This window comes from Triticum dicoccoides, chromosome 1A (genome assembly GCF_002162155.2).
Source record: "Triticum dicoccoides isolate Atlit2015 ecotype Zavitan chromosome 1A, WEW_v2.0, whole genome shotgun sequence".
NCBI classification, from domain to species: domain Eukaryota; kingdom Viridiplantae; phylum Streptophyta; class Magnoliopsida; order Poales; family Poaceae; genus Triticum; species Triticum dicoccoides.
In genome coordinates, this window is record NC_041380.1 from 510,679,551 (window position 1) to 510,698,868 (window position 19,318).

Consider the following 19,318-nt stretch of genomic DNA (forward strand, 5'->3'; position numbering starts at 1 on the left):
GACTTCGTCTCGCCAGACGACTGGAATGCTGAATCCGTGGCTGGCTTCTTGGCTCGCAACAAGGCACTCGGGTCTGCATTTTTCTGGTATTCTTGCAATTCTGCCACGGCCATCTGGGCATTGGCGATCTTTGAGCCCTTCTGGAAACACTCTTCCGCCTTTTTCCGATTACCAGAGATAGTGATCACTCCTCTAGGACCAGGTATCTTCAGTTTGAGGTACACGTAACAAGGTCGAGCCATGAATCGTGCATAAGCCGGCCTGCCCAGAATTGCATGATATGCACTCTGAAAATCCACGACTTAAAGCGTCAACTTTTCTTTGCGGTAATTTTTGGCATCACCGAAAACCACGTCGAGTGCAATCTGACCGAGGGACGCAACCTTCTTGCCTGGGATGACCCCATGGAAACTCATATGGCTGTCACTGAGTCTGGACATCGGAATGCCCATTCCTTTCAACGTTTCTGCATATAGAATGTTCAGGCCACTGCCACCGTCCATCGGGACCTTTGTCAGTCGAGTGCCTTCGACCACCGGGTCGACCACCAGCGCTTGCCTCCCAGGGGTGGCGATGTGCGCTGGATGATCAGACTGGTCGAATGTAATGGCAGTATGCAACCATTTCAAGTAACTGGGTGTCGCCGGAGCGACCATGTTCACTTCTCTGTTGATGACTTTCAATCGACTCTTGTTTTCAACATCAGCAAAAATCATCAGAGTGGAATTGACGTGAGGATAACCATCATCATCTTCCCCTTCACTCTCAGCCTTGTCTACCTCCTTCTCCTTTTCCTTGGGATGTTTCTCTTGGAACTGCTGGATCAGGAGCCGACACTGTCGAGGGGTATGCTTCGGGTAAATGAAATTACCTTCTTCGTCTTTTTTGGTGTGTATATGACACGGCAGATCCAACACGTCATTTCCATCCTGATATTTTACTTTCTTGGGGTTCCACGGCCCTTTGGGCTTCCCCTTGAACTTTCCTTGAACCACAGCCAAGGCCTCACCCAGAGCAGCTGGTTCGGCCTTGCGTTTTTGTTTCCGACTGGAGTTTTCTCCTCCGGCTTCGTGGGCGACTGCTTTGTGCTTGCCGCTCCGCAGTTGCTCCTCCTCTTCACCATTGGCATACTTGGTGGCGATTTCCATCATCCGAGTCGGAGTCATGTTTCCTGTCCAACCGAATTTCAGGTTCAACTCCCGGTACCTGACGCCTTCCTTGAGAGCACAAATTTCCTGATGATCAGACACATCTTCCACCGTGTGGTGCAGGGTGATCCACCTCTGGATATAATCTCTCAAAGTTTCATTTGGTTTCTGGACGCAACACTGTAATTCTATCAAACCTGCTGGCCGCTTGCAAGTACCCTCAAACGTTCTGGCAAACACTCGGGCGAGATCTTCCCAAGTATAGATGCTGCCAGGTGCCAATTGATTCAGCCACGCCCTAGCCGAGCCCTCCAACATCAGAGGAAGGTGTTTCATGGTCACCTCATCATTGCCGCCACCAATCTGGACAGCCACTCGGTAGTCTTTGACCCAGGTGTCGGGCTTGGACTCTCCGGTGAACTTACTCACTCCAGTCACCAACCTGAAGTTGGGGGGAATCACTGCAGCTCTGATAGCTCTGCTGAAGCACTCTGGGCCAGAGACATGCACCCTATTGCTGGTTTGCGGGCCTCTGTCATGGCCATCTCGGTGAGCTCTGTTCCTGTCGACCAAGCCTTGTACGAGAATAGATCTCGTATCAAAGCCTGGCTCCCTGGGGTCGACTGGAATACCTCTTTCGACGCTGTTAGGGCGCCTGTCCTCATGTGGCCGCGGCACGTATGACCCACTCCTTGGAGGAGGCGTGGGCACTCGACGGCGACCATCGCGATCGGCTCGACGATCATACTGCTCCTGGTTTCTGTACTGATCACGCTGCTCTCCACGTCCCTCACGCCTCGGGGGCGATCTCGGGCTATGGGCCGACTGGACCGTATCTGCGACCACAGATCTGCTATGGATCCTATCCCGTGACTGAGACACGGCCGTATTCTGCTCTCCTGCTGCCCGTAGTAAGGCCTTGATCTGGGCCAGACCTCGGCCAGCTTCTGACTGGGAAGGTTGAATCAACTCTACTATCCGGACAGCAGATGCTAGGTTTTGGATCAGTGTCCGGTATACCTGAGCCGGAGGTGGAAAAAGTTGGCGTCGGCTGGACTCAGGAGCACGTTGACGAGCGCGATCATCGAGTGCGCGCTGTAGGTTCTCCAGCCGAGTGCATTCAGCTAGATTGGCCAAGCAAGCCTGTTCCAAGGCCTGGGCCTCGGGCGTTTCTCCAACTATAGGAGTATGCAGGGCATCCATGTTTCGGCGACGAAGTTCTTCTCTCTGCTGCGAGGAGAGAGGCTCGGGGCGGTACTCCTCGTGAATGCGCGACGGATCGCCGTTCCCGTCACCTCCGTCTTCACGATCGAAGCCAGGAGGACCGCGTGGTCCATTGACCATCAGGACTTCCACTGCCGAGTCATTGCTGCCGCACTCGGATGCAATCTCTACAGAGCCAGTCGACAGACGAACAGGCCGTAGAGAGACTCGTCAGGCTCGAGCGCCGTGACTTGAGGGGTGGCCGACTGGCGGGCCACCGCATGCTTCACCCACCGTTGAATCCTCGACCGGCCGGTGCACTTGCTCCGGCGGGTCGCAGGGAGGGGGAAAGCCGTTGGAGTCGACTGGTACTGGGTCGACGGTTGCCGCAAGAGGACGCCGCGGACGCACGCGTGAAAGTGCGTCGCCCCGCGGGCGGGGAGCGCGTCAACATCGAGTGGTGCCTCCTGAAGCCAAGCGGAGTCGTTGGCGACAAACACGAGCGCGCCGAGACGGATCTCGCGGCCCTCAGCCAAACCTCCGCCTGGAACCATGATGATGGGGATCGGAAAAATTGCAACTTCTCCAATAAGTCGCTAAGACACCTTCCCCACGGTGGGCGCCAACTATCGTGGATCTAAGACTGACAGTAGAATGGGGGTAGGTATGAGGAGGCAAGATCCTAGCTATGGAGTAGTTGTACACACAAGTTTTACAAGTTCAGGCCCTTCTCGGAGGAAGTAACAGCCCTACGTCTCGGTGCCCTGAGGCGGTCGACTGGATTATATGTGTGTGTGTGTGTGTGTGTGTGTTTACAAAGTGCGAACCCTTGTCCCAGAGGAGGGAGGTGGCTTATATAGAGTGCGCCAGGACCCCACCTCCCCTCTGTTACACAGGGTTCAATGCTCATAAAGGAAAGGCGTTACTGGTAACGTCTACAGTAAAATGTCATAAATGCTCATAATGCTATGGTTTAAGGCCTAACCGTTGCAGAGTGGAGGGTTCCTCATCTTCTGGTGGTCGAGTGTCTTCAAGGTGGTCAAGTGAGCGCATCTCCGCGGTCGAGTGGATGATGATTTCTCTTCGACTGCTTTTGATTCCTTGTAAAGATGTCCTTGGGGAGGGTATGCTGGATGGGTCCATGACCCTACCCTAGGTACATAGCTTCATCAGGCGGCGCCCCCTCCTTCCTTCTCTTCTCTTTTCCCTTTCCTTCTCTCCTACTCCTACTACATGGAAGGGGGGAATCCTTCTCCCGGTGGGAGTAGGACTCCCCAGGGCGCGCCATAGGAGGGCCGGCCCTCCCCCCTCCTCCACTCCTTTATATACGTGGCCAGGGGGCACCCCATAGACACACAAGTTGATCATTGATCCCTTAGCCGTGTGCGGTGCCCCCTCCACCATAATTCACCTCGATCATATCGTAGTAGTGCTTAGGCGAAGCCCTGCGTCGGTAGCAACATCATCACCGTCATCACGCCGTCATGCTAACGGAACTCTCCCGTGAAGCTCTGCTGGATCGGAGTTCGTGGGACATCATCGAGCTGAACATGTGCTGAACTCGGAGGTGTCGTACATTCGGTACTTGGATCGGTCGGATCGTGAAGACGTTCGACTACATCAACCGCGTTCTCATAACGTTTCCGCTTAATGGTCTACGAGGGTACGTGGACGACACTCTCCCCTCTAGTTGCTATGCATCACCATGATCTTGCGTGTGCGTAGGAAATTTTTTGAAATTACTACGTTCCCCAACACCCACAAAGGATAATGAGACTACTCCCTATGAGCAATGGGAAAAGAAAAAAACTACACTCTCTTACCTACGCACTTGGGGCTGTTTGGTGAAAGTCAACGTGTCGATAACCAAAAAGCGCAAGTTGGGACCAAAGACCGTGGACTGTGTTTTTCTTAGCTATGCCAAGCATAGCGTTGGCTATAGATTTCTAGTGGTGAAATCTGATGTACAGGACGTGAAGGTCGGTATGATCATGGAGTCTAGGGATGCTACATTCTTTGAGGATATTTTCCCCATGAGAGATATGCAAAGCAACTCTAGACTGGAATCTGGTGAGACTCCTGAACCTGCTATTCCGATGGAATATTATGAACATAAAAGTGATAAGGGTTCCACGGAGGATGGCGAGGAAGCTCCTGTTAGGAGCAAGAGACAAAGGACTGCAAAGTCTTTTGGTGATGATTTCCTTGTGTACCTCGTGGATGATGAAACTCCTAGCTCCATTTCAGAAGCTTATGCATCTCCTGATGCTGACTACTGGAAGGATGCAGCCCGTAGCGACATGGATTCCATCTTGGCTAACGGGACATGGGAAATCACTGATCGTCCTTATGGTTGTCAACCATTGGGATGTAAGTGGGTGTTCAAGAAGAAGCTTAGGCCCGATGGTACTGTTGAGAAGTACAAGGCTAGGCTTGTGGCCAAGGGTTATACTCAGAAAGAAGAAGATGATTTCTTCGACACTTATTCACATGTGGCTAGACTGACAACCATTCGAGTGTTACTCGCTTTGGCTGCCTCGCATGTTCTTCTCGTTCACCAGATGGACGTTAAGACGGCCTTCCTTAACGGAGAGCTAGACGAGGAAATTTACATGCAACGGCCAGATGGCTTTGTAGTAAATGGTCAGGAAAGAAAGGTGTGCAAGCTAGTGAAATCCTTGTATGGCCTAAAACAAGCGCCTAAGCAATGGCATGAGAAGTTCAACACTACTCTGACATCTGTTGGCTTTGTTGTGAACGAAGCCGACAAATGTGTCTACTATCGCTATGGTGGGGGCGAAGGAGTTATACTGTGTCTGTATGTTGATGACATACTGATATTTGGGACCCACCTCAAGGTCATAGAGGAGGTCAAGGCTTTTCTATCTCATAACTTTGAGATGAAAGACTTGGGAGTGGATGATGTTATCTTGAACATCAAGCTACTGAGAAATTCTGAGGGTGGAATTACACTTTTGCAATCCCACTATGTTGAGAAGATTTTGAGCCATTTTGGATATTCAGACTGCAAACCTTCTGCAACACCATATGATCCTAGCGTGTGGATTCGAAAGTTCGAAGGCACGGCTGTAGATCAATTGAGATATTCTCAAGTGGTTGGTTCACTGATGTACCTAGCATGTGCTACTCGTCCTGACATCTCATTTGTTGTATGCAAACTAAGCCGGTTTGTTTCCAATCCGGGAGATGTGCATTGGCATGCTGTTGAGTGAGTGATGTGTTACTTGCAAGGTACTGTGAACTATGGAATTCACTATTCTGGGTACCCGACGGTACTTGAGGGGTATAGTGATTCGAATTGGATATCTGATGCTGATGAGATGAAAGCCACAAGTGGACATGTCTTCACACTTGGTGGTGGTGCTGTTTCCTGGAAGTCTTGCAAGCAGACGATCTTAACCAGATCGACTATGGAAGCAGAACTCACAGCATTAGACACATCATGCGTCGAAGCAGAATGGCTTCGAGAGCTATTGATGGATTTGCCGGTGGTTTACAAACCAATGCCAGCTGTCCTTATGAACTGTGACAATCAAACGGTGATTGCCAAGGCTAAGAGTTCAAAGGACAACATGAAATCCACAAAGCACATAAGAAGAAGATTGAAATCTATCAGAAAATCAAGAAACTCCGGAGTAATAGCATTGGATTATATCCAGACGGCTAAGAATCTGGCAGACCCTTTTACGAAAGGGCTATCACGGGTTGTGATAGAAAATGCATCGAGGGAGATGGGTATGAGACCCACGTAAGTTGCCATGGGGGTAACCCAACCTATGTGATCGGAAATTCCGTGAATTAGGACCTGGGAAAACAATCCAACGGTCAACTGAGGAGAGTATCCTTAATTAACCCACTCCATTGGAGATGCATAATACTCTCAATTCTGTAAGGCAGGTTGACTTTTGTATTAATGTGTTCTAAAGCTTATGTAAGCAAGATGCTAATCTACAGAGCATTCTTCGGAGGAACACACCTATGTGAGCCCGACTGCTGGTCACAGTCTATGAGATTGGGTAATCTCTAGTAAGCTCATGAGAAGGTACGGAGTATGACTAATAAGCTCCACCCGTGGGGTTTAGCCTTCGGCAACCACGTATCAGCTAACAACAGGTGAAACTTCTGCACGCCAAACTGACAATTCAAGGCATAGTCCATTGTTCAGTTATGAAGAAGTCGAATCCTGTTGCTCTAGGTGGAAGTTCAACTTAACAGTCTCCACTGAAAATTCTGGTATATCAAACATTGTTTGGAATAGTTGACAAACTTATGTGCCTCGAGATCTGGTGGGGGATTGTTGGATTATGGATGGGCTTAGGCCCATATAAGATACTAATCCCTGGTTAATCTTGAGGCACATGTATGAGATGGCAGGTGGTGGGAAGTTTAGTCCCACCTTGCTAGTTGAGGAGAGTTGAGACCCCTTTATATGGGTTGCTCCACCACTTGCCATTGGGAGCTTGGGAAGAGGAGTGGTACACGCACGCTCCTCCGCCGCCGCCGCCCGCCCCGTTCGCGGGTGTTTGACCCTTCCTAGGAACGACGATTCCCTTCCCGGGAGTGCATCGACTCGGTCGTGGGCCTCCGCCCAGGCCCACAACTTCCTACCCGACGGCCTATATAAGAAGGCTCTGCCCAATGGAATGACCTAGTTCAATTCACTCCCTCCCTCTCGCATAACCTAGCTGTCATCTACTGTTCCTCACTCTGTGCTATCTCCGGCGACCCCATCCCGATGACTGCGTGCACGGCTGGTCGGGAGAGCAGGTGCCTCCGGAACCCTGTCGTTCGAGATCCTGCCCGGGAGAACGGCAATAAGGTTTTGGGGGAGCGTCTCGACGCGACTGCTCCCGATCCGTCCCCAACACCGTCCGCCTCTGCTTCCACTACTTCCCCTGCATCGACACCATGGCCGCCGCCGCCGCCAAGAAAGAGGCCACAGACGACGCCGAGGCTGCTGCTGTCGCCGCCGCGTTGGCGTGGCCAACCGGAGGGTATGATCTGTTCATCCCTCGTTTACTCATACTTGTACTAGCCGTATTTGTGCTGCTCATAGAAGGTTCGCGCTTCTATGTTCTATATGTGCTAGTATGCTTAGGTATATCTATGAGATGCATACCTTTTATGCCATGCTTACTGTTTACTCGTGGATTAGTCTAATCAGAAAAGTGCTAATATTTCCAGCAGGCTATGCGCGACGGGCTAGTATTTGCTAATACCTTGGGTTTTTCTCGAGTTGAAGCATAGTCTGATTCCCTCATGGTGATTGATTCCTGCACTGGACAAACAAGATGGTAGGACACTGCAGCGGCAATTTTTGTGGAGTGTGTGGATGCGGCTACGTCTATTGGGAAGGTCACTTTTAATCATTGCTCTCGGTCATGTAATGATGCGGCACATGTGCTAGCTAAACATAGTTTCTGTAATAAGATTTCTAGTAGTTGGACGGACGAGCCCCCGGGCTGTCTTGTCTCCAGACTTGTGGATGACGTTTTACCTTTCTAAATTGCAATAAAGCTAGTCATGATGGTCTTCCCAAATAAACAAATTCCCTATAGAAATGGCTCTCCCGGATTACACCGCTGCCTCTATGCACCCTTTGCTCCTCCTGATAGCGTTTTAGATTGAAATCCCAAGGCGACGGCGCGACCGGCTTAACCTACAGACTGCACCCGTCAATTCTTCAATCAGAACAACGAAATAGCAGGGTTAGTAGTAGTACTATTGATTATTGTTTTATCTTTCTCAGTTCTCGTCTTATATATTTCGAAATTATACATTAGATTTTAGTTTTTTAGATAAAGATTTTAGTTCTTTTTTTTTTTTTTGAGGGGAAGATTTTAGTTCTTCTGGTTGCTTGTTATGTGATGCCAATTCTAAAACTTGCAGTTATGCTATTATGATGACAAAATCGGTAAACAAACACTATAAAGATTTATTCATCTTGATCATCGCTTTAATGGGAGATAACTTTGCTAGAGCATTGCGTGATAATCCACATTGAATCGAAATAAGCTGCTTAGTTCTCTTTGGAGGGAGTATTAAGATAGTTATATATCAACTTGGCTTGGTCCCTCCATTTCGAAATTTTGGCTCCCCTATCCCCCCGCGCCCGATGCCCACGTTTTGGTTCCGGAGACCACCTCCGTTAACAAAGGCAGCGGCAACATGACTCGACTTGCAGTATCAGTAACTGTCACCAGATCCTCTTTCTTTCTGCCTAAATAACAGCAGTGACTAACTGAACCAAGCATAGTTTCAGTCGGAGAAAATATCGGTAACAGGCAAGTGACATACCAGATTGCTCATTCAGTGAATCAATATCAACCATTCTCTAATGAAAAATATCAACCATACTCTAAAGAGTCACACCACAACACCCTACGATACGATCAGCAGAGCTACCACTGAGAATCTGAAACCAATAACGGGAAGCAAATTTACTTACTGCTAGTAAAAGAATGGTATCAGTAAACAAAATGGCCATCAACTTAGTTTGCAGGCAGACGGGATGCTATCAGTATCAGACCTATTGTTTTCGCCTCAGGTGATCTGGATGTGCTCTTCCCTCGGCTTGTCCTCGGGAGACGTCCTCGTCGTCGTCCCGGAGCCGGAGCTCCGGATCTCCTCGATCCTCCTGACGACCTGCTCCATCCTCGGCCGCTGGTCCGGATGAACGGCGACGCACGCCATGGCGACTTGGAGCAGCTGCACCATCTCGTCCTCGGTGTTGGGGTGCCTCTGCAGGTCGACGTCGAAAACCTCTGACGTCCACTCCTCCCGGACCACAGACTGCACCCACCTCGGGAGGTGCTCGATGGAGTCGTCGCGGCCGGGGGACCGGAGGGGGGCCTTCCCGGTAAGCATCTCCAAGAGCAGCACGCCGAAGCTGTACACGTCAGACTTTTGCGTCGGCTTCTTGGCCTCCAGGACCTCCGGCGCGCGGTACCCGACAAGCCGCGGGTGGAAGTGAGGGGTGGCCATGAGCTGCGCAAGGCCAAAGTCCGAGGCGCACGCGCTCAGCTCCCGCGAGAGGATGATGTTGTTCGACTTGATGTTGCCGTGGATGAACTTGCCGCCTGCTCCGGTGTGAAGATGAGCGATCGCTCGTGCGGCGCCGAGCGATATCTTCACTCTCGTCTCCCAGTCCAGTGGTGCTCTTCCAGCAGATTTGTTCCCTGTGTGTTCACAATGGATGGTAAGTCTGTGATCATGTAACTTCGGCGTTTCAATACATATGTGGTATTACAAAGATGCAAGTTAACTATACAGGTGAAGAAAATCGGCACCTATTCTTTTCTACACATTTCAGCATCCATAGAACAACAGTAGCTCAAAAGCATACAAATTTTAGCTACAAAACTACAACAGTAACTCCCGCAGAGTGTTCATCAGAACTTCAGAAAAGAAGTAAAAATTCTAAAATAAACAAATAAATTAGTGAGGAAGCAACTTGTTGACATCAGCTTGCACTGCCTTAATCTATCTTCCATTTTTCTTCCGCACGACTATGGCCGAGGGTCGAAAAGCAGTACATAAGGCATGTGTATAATTTTACTGTTTAACACATCTTGTATTTATCGAATTCATAATAACCAACTCGGAGTTTCATATATCTACGGAATTGTTCATCGTCCAGTTTGAGATTTCAAAAGATTAGCTTAAAGGCAACCTCAGTCCTCACCATGCCAGAATGCATAATTCGCACACTTACTTAGATTGCATTGAACAAACTGCAGGTTCCTAATTATTTCAGGAACAATTTCACAGTGCTACATATTTAAAGGCAATTTCTACCATAGAATTGCATGTACTTGTCATCTAAGTAAGTGATGAAAAACTAGGTCAAAACAAGTTTCAAAATTCAAACAGGTAAATGAAATGCATACTTGCATAGTGGTTCAAATCAAAGACTTGAGATAAAGAGCATACCATGCAAAGCAGCTGAAAGGCTACCCGGTGTAACATAGTCATAGACCAAGAGCTTCTCGTCCTTGGAGTAATAGAAAGCACGCAAGGGAACAACACCCTGGTGCTGGCCAAGCCTGTCAATTATCTCCATTTGCTGTTCAAATTCCTTCTTTCCCGCCACCACCTCCTTCAGCCTCTTGACCACCACTGTCGTGCCATCCTCAAGAACAGCTTTGTAGGTCGTGCCGTAGCTTCCTTTTCCAAGGACTTCAGCTGAAGCCCTCAACAGATCCTCCAAGTCGAAATTATATGAACAGCCCTCAAAGAAAACTAATTTGTTCCTCTCTGCTTCTTGAACACCACTGCTGTATTCTGGCTTGGATTTGTCTCCTCTTCCACCCGCAACACCCTTCCCTTTGGATGAGGATGAGGCTGTGCGAGGCTCTCCATCTCTCTTTCTCTTGCAGATGCATATCACGAGTATGATAATCAAAATCAACAATATTGCCGCTCCTCCAGCAAGTATTGCAATTATGATAATTTTGTGATGCTTTCCCCAAAACTTTTCCAAATTACTTTCCTGGGAAGGTGGTGCATTCGGAGAAGGAGAAGGTGTGGTCCCTGGACATGGTTCCAGGGGAAACCCACATAGAAAAGCATTCCCCAAGAAAGAACTGGCTGGATACTTCTGCAGAGAAGCCGGAATGGGCCCACTGAGGTTATTATAGCTCAAGTTCAAATATCTCAGTTTGGGAAGGTGAAGATCAGGGATGGGTCCAGAAAGAGAGTTGTTCTGGAGAGACAACCCAGTAAGCTCAGTCATATTTTGCACTTTCAATGGGATTTCTCCAACAAATGTATTGTACGACAGGTCGAGGTATGCTAGATTTGAGGATAGTGATGTAGGTATTATGCCCGACAAGTTGTTGCGCTGAAGGTAAAGAGAGTGCAGAGAAGGAATGGATGCTACATCAGGGGGTAGGCTAACAGTAAGACGATTGGACCGAAGGCTTAACACCTCTAAGGCATCAAGCTTGCCAAGTATGTTCGAGGGCATAGGACCAAATAGTCCTACTGCAGGTAGTCGCAGCATACGCACACGCTTCCCATCTGGTGTGCATGTAACCCCAACCCAAGATGTGCAGACCTGCGTTGTGAGGGTCCAGTTGATCTTTCTTGCATGAGGCAGAGACGAAGCAAATGCAAGAAGGGCTTGCTTGTCAGAGTTCAGATCAGCCCCTTTGGCACAAGGAGGGTAAGGAAGGAACAGAGAAGCAGAAAGAAAAGCTATGAGCAAAAGATGTTGCATTGTTAGGATGGCTAGAGAACAAGGAGAAGAAGAATTATAATCGGACGGTCATCAACGCTTCACTCCTGCTACACAAAAGGAAAAAGAAAGCCATGAGTAAGTGAGATTGGTTCTTATAACATCAAGAGTCTAAATCATAGTGGGTGTATAATATGCAGTTCATAATTGGAAAAACATAGTAGAAGTGCAAGGGATTTTGGATACAAAAAATGAAGTGATGAAGCATAGGAGTTTCCCAATGTAGATAGTTACTTCATGATTAAGCAATCAACAAAACATCATTGCTTTAGAGACCATAAGAAAAGGCAAAAGAGAATTAACTATTTCCTTCTGTAATTGCAATAAAGGACCAATAATGTAGAACTGCCAAGAGAGTTGTGCAGTTGGATGGAAAAAATGCTTTCATCCATTAACAGTTTACAAGATGAATGTTCACTCATGTTTGCAATGGAAAATGTAATATCAGATTCCTAGTCTTGCCAAAGAATAACAAATTTGATGACCAGAAAGGAGCCTATTGTGAGATTAATAAGATTTGACACAAGGTGTGTCAGACTATCAATCAACCACAGTTTCTAATGGCAAAGGAGACTACTTACACAGACAGTAAAAATGCAGCTATGTTCAATAGTGCCAACATTACTTAAGATCCAAGGAACCTAGATCCAGTATCTCCCAGTGTTACAAACACCAACAGCTTTCCACGCTTTGCGTCATAATTGATCCTCGTTAGTGGCATCGAAAGCCGGAGGAAAGCTCATCATTGGAACAAAAACCCAAACCCATAACAAAATGACAAAGTGCTACCACCCATCGACATGTACAGGGGTCCATCAGATTTTCTCAACTGCTACATACCAACCTCCCCTCCCAGAGGAACATTACAACGAATGACACCCTTGTCTTTCCTTTAGACTAACCAATCCAAAGCCCCACCCCCGTAGTTAATCAGTGCATGCAGCTCTGAGCTTTATATTTCTGAGATGGGGCAGGTCTGATCATGTGCTACAATAAAACGAAACCTACATAGGGCAGGTCTGATCTTTTAATAAAGCATCTCAGCGCTCCTCTTTATCCTTTTCTGTACTGTACAGGACACCCCAGTTTCCTTAACGCCTAAACAAGGCGCTCGCTCGGTCCTTACCAGAGAGGACGCAGGGATAGTGGCAAGGCGGGGTTCCAATAGGACTTGCAATAGATAAAGGAAAGGCACAGCACACTGGTGAACTCCTTGCCTGCACTGATGGAACGGAACATGCACAAAAGCAACAACGCAGAGCACCTAACCACCGAGGCTTGATTACTGTCTACATGTAATTTTCTCAAGGACCAAGCTAGCGCTTTGAAAGAAAGCAGCAGCACCGAACCAAAAGTCCAGCACATAAAGCAGGTGGTCTCAGATGCGAGCGGGGATGAGGATTCCTTTTTTTTCATGGGTTCGGGGGGCGGCGTGGGGCTCCCTGCGGATTAATGGCCGGATGCGCCATGTGTGTGTGTGATCATGGGCAGCACGGCACACGAGCTGGCACGATGGTAGAGCAGGGCATCCATGGGACAAATGCGCAGGGCAAGAGATATCACTGTCTGCGCACTACGTACAAACAGTCTCCTAAAAAACAGTACATACAAACAATCCACAGTTGTAGCTGTAGACCTCTAGTAATGTAGTGCAGTGAAGTACTTTTCTCGCAGCAGTAAGATTGTAATTTATAGGAGAGTTCATGCTTCCATGTTGTCATAGAGCATTTAAGCTTGGAAACTGTACAGGTAAATTTGCTCCTTGCACAGGCCTGGCTGGCTATTTTACAGTTTCAGGATTTTTTTACAGGTGCAGCAATGGTCAGTGGAAGCAAGATAAAAGATTAAAGCGCCCACCAAATCTGCAAACCAAAGCAGAAATGGCATCGGTTGATCACGGTGAAACACTCCATGGCGGGTTGTTCAGCTCCTGAATTTAACACTTTTTTAAAAGCAAGCCCCCAAATTAATATCACTAGGAAACGAACGTTGCCCATACATTCTAGTAGTATCTTTGCTTTTACTTTCTTTTTAATGAAAAAAGTGCACGAAATCGCCTGATTAGCCGCAACAGAATTGAGGGGAATGAACCTTTTTTTCTTTTTTTGGCAGGAAATGAGAGGAACGAACTGCATTGTATGTGCTCAGGCACGAGGTCGAATACATACCTCGCGAAAATCCCAGCCTCGGCGTGCTCGTGAGCGCAGACCAGCGCAGCAAGAAGACCCAGCGCGCGCGAACGCCCGGCCCCGAAGGAAGAAAACTCCGGCCTCCTCCGCGGCCGCTCGAATCGACCAACCGCCGCCGCCCGCCGATTAGGGCCAAGAAGCGCGGAATCACGCGCCACGAATTCTGCTCCAGGGACAAACGACGGCCCGCAGCATTCCGCCGGCGCCTCCCCCTCCGGCCGGACCCGCCGTGAGCAGCCGACCTGCGTCGTCTCCCCCCTCCCTCCAATGAGTCTGAGGTAGTGCAGTACAGTGCGGTTGTGCGGGAGAAGTGTGCGGTCAGGTCAGGTGCGCGCGCCTGTGTGTGTGCAAACTCGCTGTGGATTTAAGAGAAGGGAGGCGTGCGTTGGCCAAGAGGCTGCCGAGGGCTTCTTCCTGCCTCTGACCCGTGGGCCCGGGCAACGCTTTTTCTTTGACGTACGGCCAGTATCCGAATCAAATATGAAAAAAATTGAAGGGCCATGTAAAACATTTATATTTAAAACATACTCCTACATATTAATAAAAACATAATTAAACATATTAAAACATCCGCTAAAGTCCAATTCAAACATAATTAAATATAAAATGTTAATAAAAAGTAGAAAAAGAAAAGGCAGACGCCTAGCCGTCCTAGCATGCAGACCTAGGCGTCAGCGTCGGCGGAGCGAGCGTGGTCGAAGAACTCCAGCCGCGCAGCCTGGGTGCGTTTGGTTTGAGGGCTATCCCTCGTGTGGCTAGGGATAGCCACTTTTTAAATGGCTGCCAGGCGTTTGGTTTGAAGTTTAGCGTGGCTGAGGGTAGCCAGATTCGCAGAATATTCCATCAAAATCGGACTGAGCGGAGCCGCCGAAAAGTGGCGGACATGGCCAACCACTCTGTGCCCGTGCACTCGCCTCGCCGTTTTCCCCTCGTTCTCGCCTCTTCCACCCGCCCCTTGATAAGAAAAAAAAACCCTCTCCGTATCTCTTGCGATTGCGGCGGCGGCGGCCGCCGCCGAACCCCGCGGGGCGTGGTGCTACAGCGGATTTAGGGGCGTGAAGGTGAGGGAAGCAGGCGCGGTAGTTTATGCCGACAAGGGGAAGCAGGGGATCTGGAGAGCTGCCGGTCGAGGTGGTCGGCGGCGGATCTGAAGAGCTGCCGATCGAGGTTGTCGGCGGCGGATCTGGATCGAGAACTGATGTACATGTGTGGGCCGTGTGGTTCGCGACTACCCATGCGTGGCTTGCGGCGGAGCGTCGTGTGCATGCGGCGGAGTGGTGTACGTGTTGGGCTCCGGCCGGCCGCGCGTGCGTTGATTGTTGTTGCTCTGGTCGGCTGCGCCATGTCCTGTTCCTTTCGTTGTTTTTTTCTACTCAAATCTGATGTTATCACAACAGCATATATCCTCTTTCCATCCCTTCAAGCAAACACAACAATGGCTATCTTCAACCACCTGACTTTCTATCTAACCAAACAAAAAAAGTGGCTATCCCTAACCAGGTGGATGGGGATACCCATAACCACCTTAGCCCATCCCCTGAACCAAACGCACCCAGGGAAGCCCGCTGGTAGGACACCAACGTCGCCTGCTCTGGCGTCTGCTGCTACGACGGCTCTGACTGACATAGTGCGCGCCTCCTCGTCCTCCTCCTACTGCCACTCCTCCTTCTCCTCGCGCACACAACGCTGCCAGCGCTCCTCCTCCTCGCCCCCAGCTGCATGTGGTCCTCCTCGTCCTCTCACTCCTCCTCCGGCACGCGCCCCATCCACTGCTTGAGGTAGGCCGCCTCCTCCTCTGTCATCGCGCCCAGCCAAATGAGCGGCGTAGACACCCACTCCCGCACGACAACCACCCAAGGACGGCATTGTCGGTGGTGGTGGCGGGTAGACGCAGTTGCCTGTCGCCGACAGCTGGAGCACCTCCTCAAGGCCAGGCTAGCGAGCGTCTTCCTCGCGCTTCAACTCCTCGATAGCACGTTCCAAGGCCTCCTCCGATGTCGTCTGGTACGTGGCCTCAACCTCCTCGTCCTCCTGCCTCACCACCAGTGGCGACGGTGAAGAGTGTGCCTCGATCTGGACGGCGCCGCAAAGGCGAATGTTGTGCTCGATGGCGAACCAGACATCCCGGTTCAGGGAGTCTAGTGCGTACGCCGGGTTGCGGCGCTGCTCTGGCGTGTGGAGTGTACGTTGCCTGCGGATCTCCTCCACAAGCCCCCGCTCAGACTGCGGCACGGCCGGCACCGAAACACGGTGGGGGTCGAGGTGTGAGCCGTGCGGGAGGTTGACATCGGCCACAACAGTAGGATGTGGTAATCCCATTGGCATTGTGTGTTGTGCACCGGTCGCGTGGCTGGCGAGCACCACCCCCCCTCCCCCCCCCCTGCCCTACCCCCCGGCACGAAAGTGAACATGGCTGGCCCGCGCGATGAGCCGGCCTCGTTGTCGTGGTTGGCCTTGCCCTTACCCTTCACTGCAAGTAGCATTACCACGTACAGTACATACCTGCATCTTTCTTTCCCGTTGCTGTATTATACTCGATCTCCAGTTGTACTTGGTCCTAGTAATTATTGATCCATCACAGGTTGTAATAATTATCTTAGTGATGCGGCGGTACAACAACTGCTCTCTCCCTGGCTGGTAGTGTAGCATCATGTAGACTTAATAACACTAGCGATTGATTGATTAATCAAGCGGCCGGTGCGTGCATTGACTACTCATCAGCTCAAGTAGTGTACGTTGGTGCCCAACGTCTACAAGGTAAGCAAGGGGCAGATAAAATTGAAATACGGCGGGGCTGGTGCTCTAGTTTATCATTTCCTTTGGTTGTCCACGCAGAACATCCTCTCTGGTCTGCCATGGTGGAATCGTGTGGGCGTGCGTGGTACGGACAGAAACCACTCTGGTCTGAGCGGTCCGGGACGCAAGAGCTTTACGATTCTGTTAAAGTAAAAGTAGATTGGAAGGAAGTGAACAAATGGTCCTTGATTGTATTGATCTCAAGAAGATACAGGGGGTGTTTGGTTTCAGGGACTTTTTTGTTGGGACTAGAAAAAGTTCCTGGTAAACCAAACAGGGTGGGACTTTTTTGAAATTTTTTGCTAAAAGTCCTTAGAAGCACCTCCTTGAAAGTCTTTTTCAAAAAGTCCCAGGATGCAACATATAATGATTACACATATTCACATATTCAGGGATGCCTTCAAAAGACAGCAGTTACAAGATTAAGAGAGAGAGAGAGAGAGGGAAGAATTACAAAAAGCCACCGTGCTCACTGTCGAGGGAGGAAGTTTTTTCACGGAGGAGGGGAGGTTTTGGTAAAAAGACCATTACGCCGTGTCAGCAAATGGTGGGCTCCATCTGTCATAATCCTCATCAAATGGACCAAAACCGTCAACTAGTGTTTCTTGCAAAATAAAATCAGGCCGAGAATTAGTGTTTTCTGGCAGAAATTCGTAAACCGGTGTTTTCTGCAAACCTAAACGTCAATGTGGTGGTTTTTTGCAATTCACTCCGTCTGTATGGACACATGGGCCGTACGAGACATCTACTCGGGGTTGGACACGCCCCTTTGCTAATGATGTTTTACTAATGATGGTTCACTAATTAACACATGTCAATTAGCTATACAGAAGTGAGAAACTATTCCTAACACTCCCCCTTGTACAACATTGCTTCTTGAATGGTTCATCTTTGAAGACTTATTGAATATTCATCATTATAGGCCTATTGTGCATTTATCTTGAAAAATCCTTTGTATAATCTTGAGAGTCTGCCCCAAAAATCACGTGGAAAAAATATGAGGAGAATAGTGCAGATATGCTGCTAAGACTTTTTAAAACCCTATGAAAAAAATAATAAGAAAAAAGTGATGCAACATATAATGATTATTGTCTCCTTGGTAACTCAAATGAGAAAAACCTTTGAGAAGGAAGAAAACTCATTGGTGAGTTTAGAGAACAATAAATATGTCTTACATACTTTCTTTAAAACCCAATGGAAAAATAGAAAATATGACATATGATCTATAAGAAGATATTACCTCATTAAAAACCGTTTTGAGAAACTTCAAGAGAAACTCATAAGGAAAAGAGTGTGATTTGATTGCCATCAAAAACTTCTTTAAAACCTAGTGAGAAAATATAAGAAGAAAATGATATGGCGTATACGCACACTTGTGTTTATATTGTCTCGTTAAAAACCTTTATGAGAAATCGTTAGAGTAAACTCATGAAGGAAAAAAGAGTATAACATGTGCAATCTGATGACTGTTAACAGGTTATAGGTTTGGGACATTACTCACCCTCCCATGAACTTTGCAAATGTGTATGATGTGGCATACCAATTCAATTGACATGATTATGACATTGTGAACAATCTATTGGATTTTCACAATATTTTGTTTGCAAATTGTTTTCTCACTCTTTATAATTTGTGAGGATAAGTAAATTCAGAGCAATGTGCTTTTGCTTTTAGGATTGAAAGGAAGTGGACGATTAGTCCTTTAATTGTATTGATCTCAAGATATATATACATGTTCAAGGGATGCCTCCAAAAGGCAGCAGTTACAAGATTAAAAGAGAGGGGGAAGAGTCGCGTCTGTATGGACACATTTTTTTGTTTTCAAAAAGGGGAAGAGTCATTTTATTAATTATTCACAAAGACATTACAAGGTAATACATTAATAAGTCTGAAGCCATGATCTTGGCAACATCTGTCACTACTCATAACCACTTGACGACGGGTTGCCGATTGTCCAAGCCGAATACCAAATAGACCTCGCACCAAAGATTAACATCTAAAGCCGGAGGCCCCAGCCAAGCCTCATACCGGGTCTGGGACACATACCGGTCCGATGCACTCTCAGAGGTCGCCGCCGCCGACTTCCACCGATCCATCTTCATAGCAGGTACTGAAGCATCGACCTTGCTAGTCTGCCGTTGACGTCATCATGACGCCAGACAGCACCGCCACCCTGCCCTTGTCCATCACTACGCGTTCACCGTTGAGACCCCATTGCTTCATGCCGCCGAGAGACACCGCTGTCTGTATGGACACATGTGTCCGTACGAGACGTCTATTCGGGGTTGGACACACCGCTTCGCTAATGTTGTTTTACTAATGATGAATTGTTAGCTAGCACGTGTCAATTAAACTATTCCTAACGGATTTCATCCAAATTTGGATCACAGTAACTCATGCATGTCGACTAACTACGACTAGATTAACCAGTCAATCTGTCCTCGGCTAACATGCGGGAAATCGAATTGAATATTATAGACGTTGCGCGTAAGTAACCGAGGAGCTCAACGGCACTACTACGTCCTACTACCCCGATGGAAAGGTCCACGGATCATGCGCCAATTATGATCTACTGTATGCCAGTACATCCACCTACAACAAGAGCTTCGCAATCACATCACCCAACTAAGTACGCGCAAAGCGACGCCGGTGATCACTTACAGCGGTGGCAAAATCGGTCGACCAGCGTGCACATGGACGCCATCACATCGGTCCCTGGATCC

At 48.6% G+C, this 19,318-nt stretch overlaps 1 protein-coding gene across 2 annotated transcripts; it reads right to left on the minus strand.

Annotated features, from left to right (window-relative positions):
* Nucleotides 1-8,650: 8,650 nt before the first annotated feature.
* On the minus strand, nt 8,651-14,133 carry LOC119283967 (probable inactive receptor kinase At5g58300). Of its 2 annotated transcripts, none has more exons than XM_037563303.1 (3): nt 13,779-14,133; nt 10,305-11,657; nt 8,651-9,550 (listed from the first exon to the last, which is right to left on the minus strand). In XM_037563303.1, the coding sequence occupies exons 2-3, from the start codon at nt 11,590-11,592 to the stop codon at nt 8,916-8,918; spliced, it is 1,923 nt and encodes a 640-aa protein (XP_037419200.1). In that variant the 5' UTR covers nt 11,593-11,657; nt 13,779-14,133; the 3' UTR covers nt 8,651-8,915. The 2 variants fall into 2 exon arrangements, with proteins under 2 accessions (XP_037419200.1, XP_037419204.1); XM_037563307.1 differs by having other exon boundaries at nt 10,305-11,660.
* Between the last annotated feature and the right edge of the window lie 5,185 nt (nt 14,134-19,318).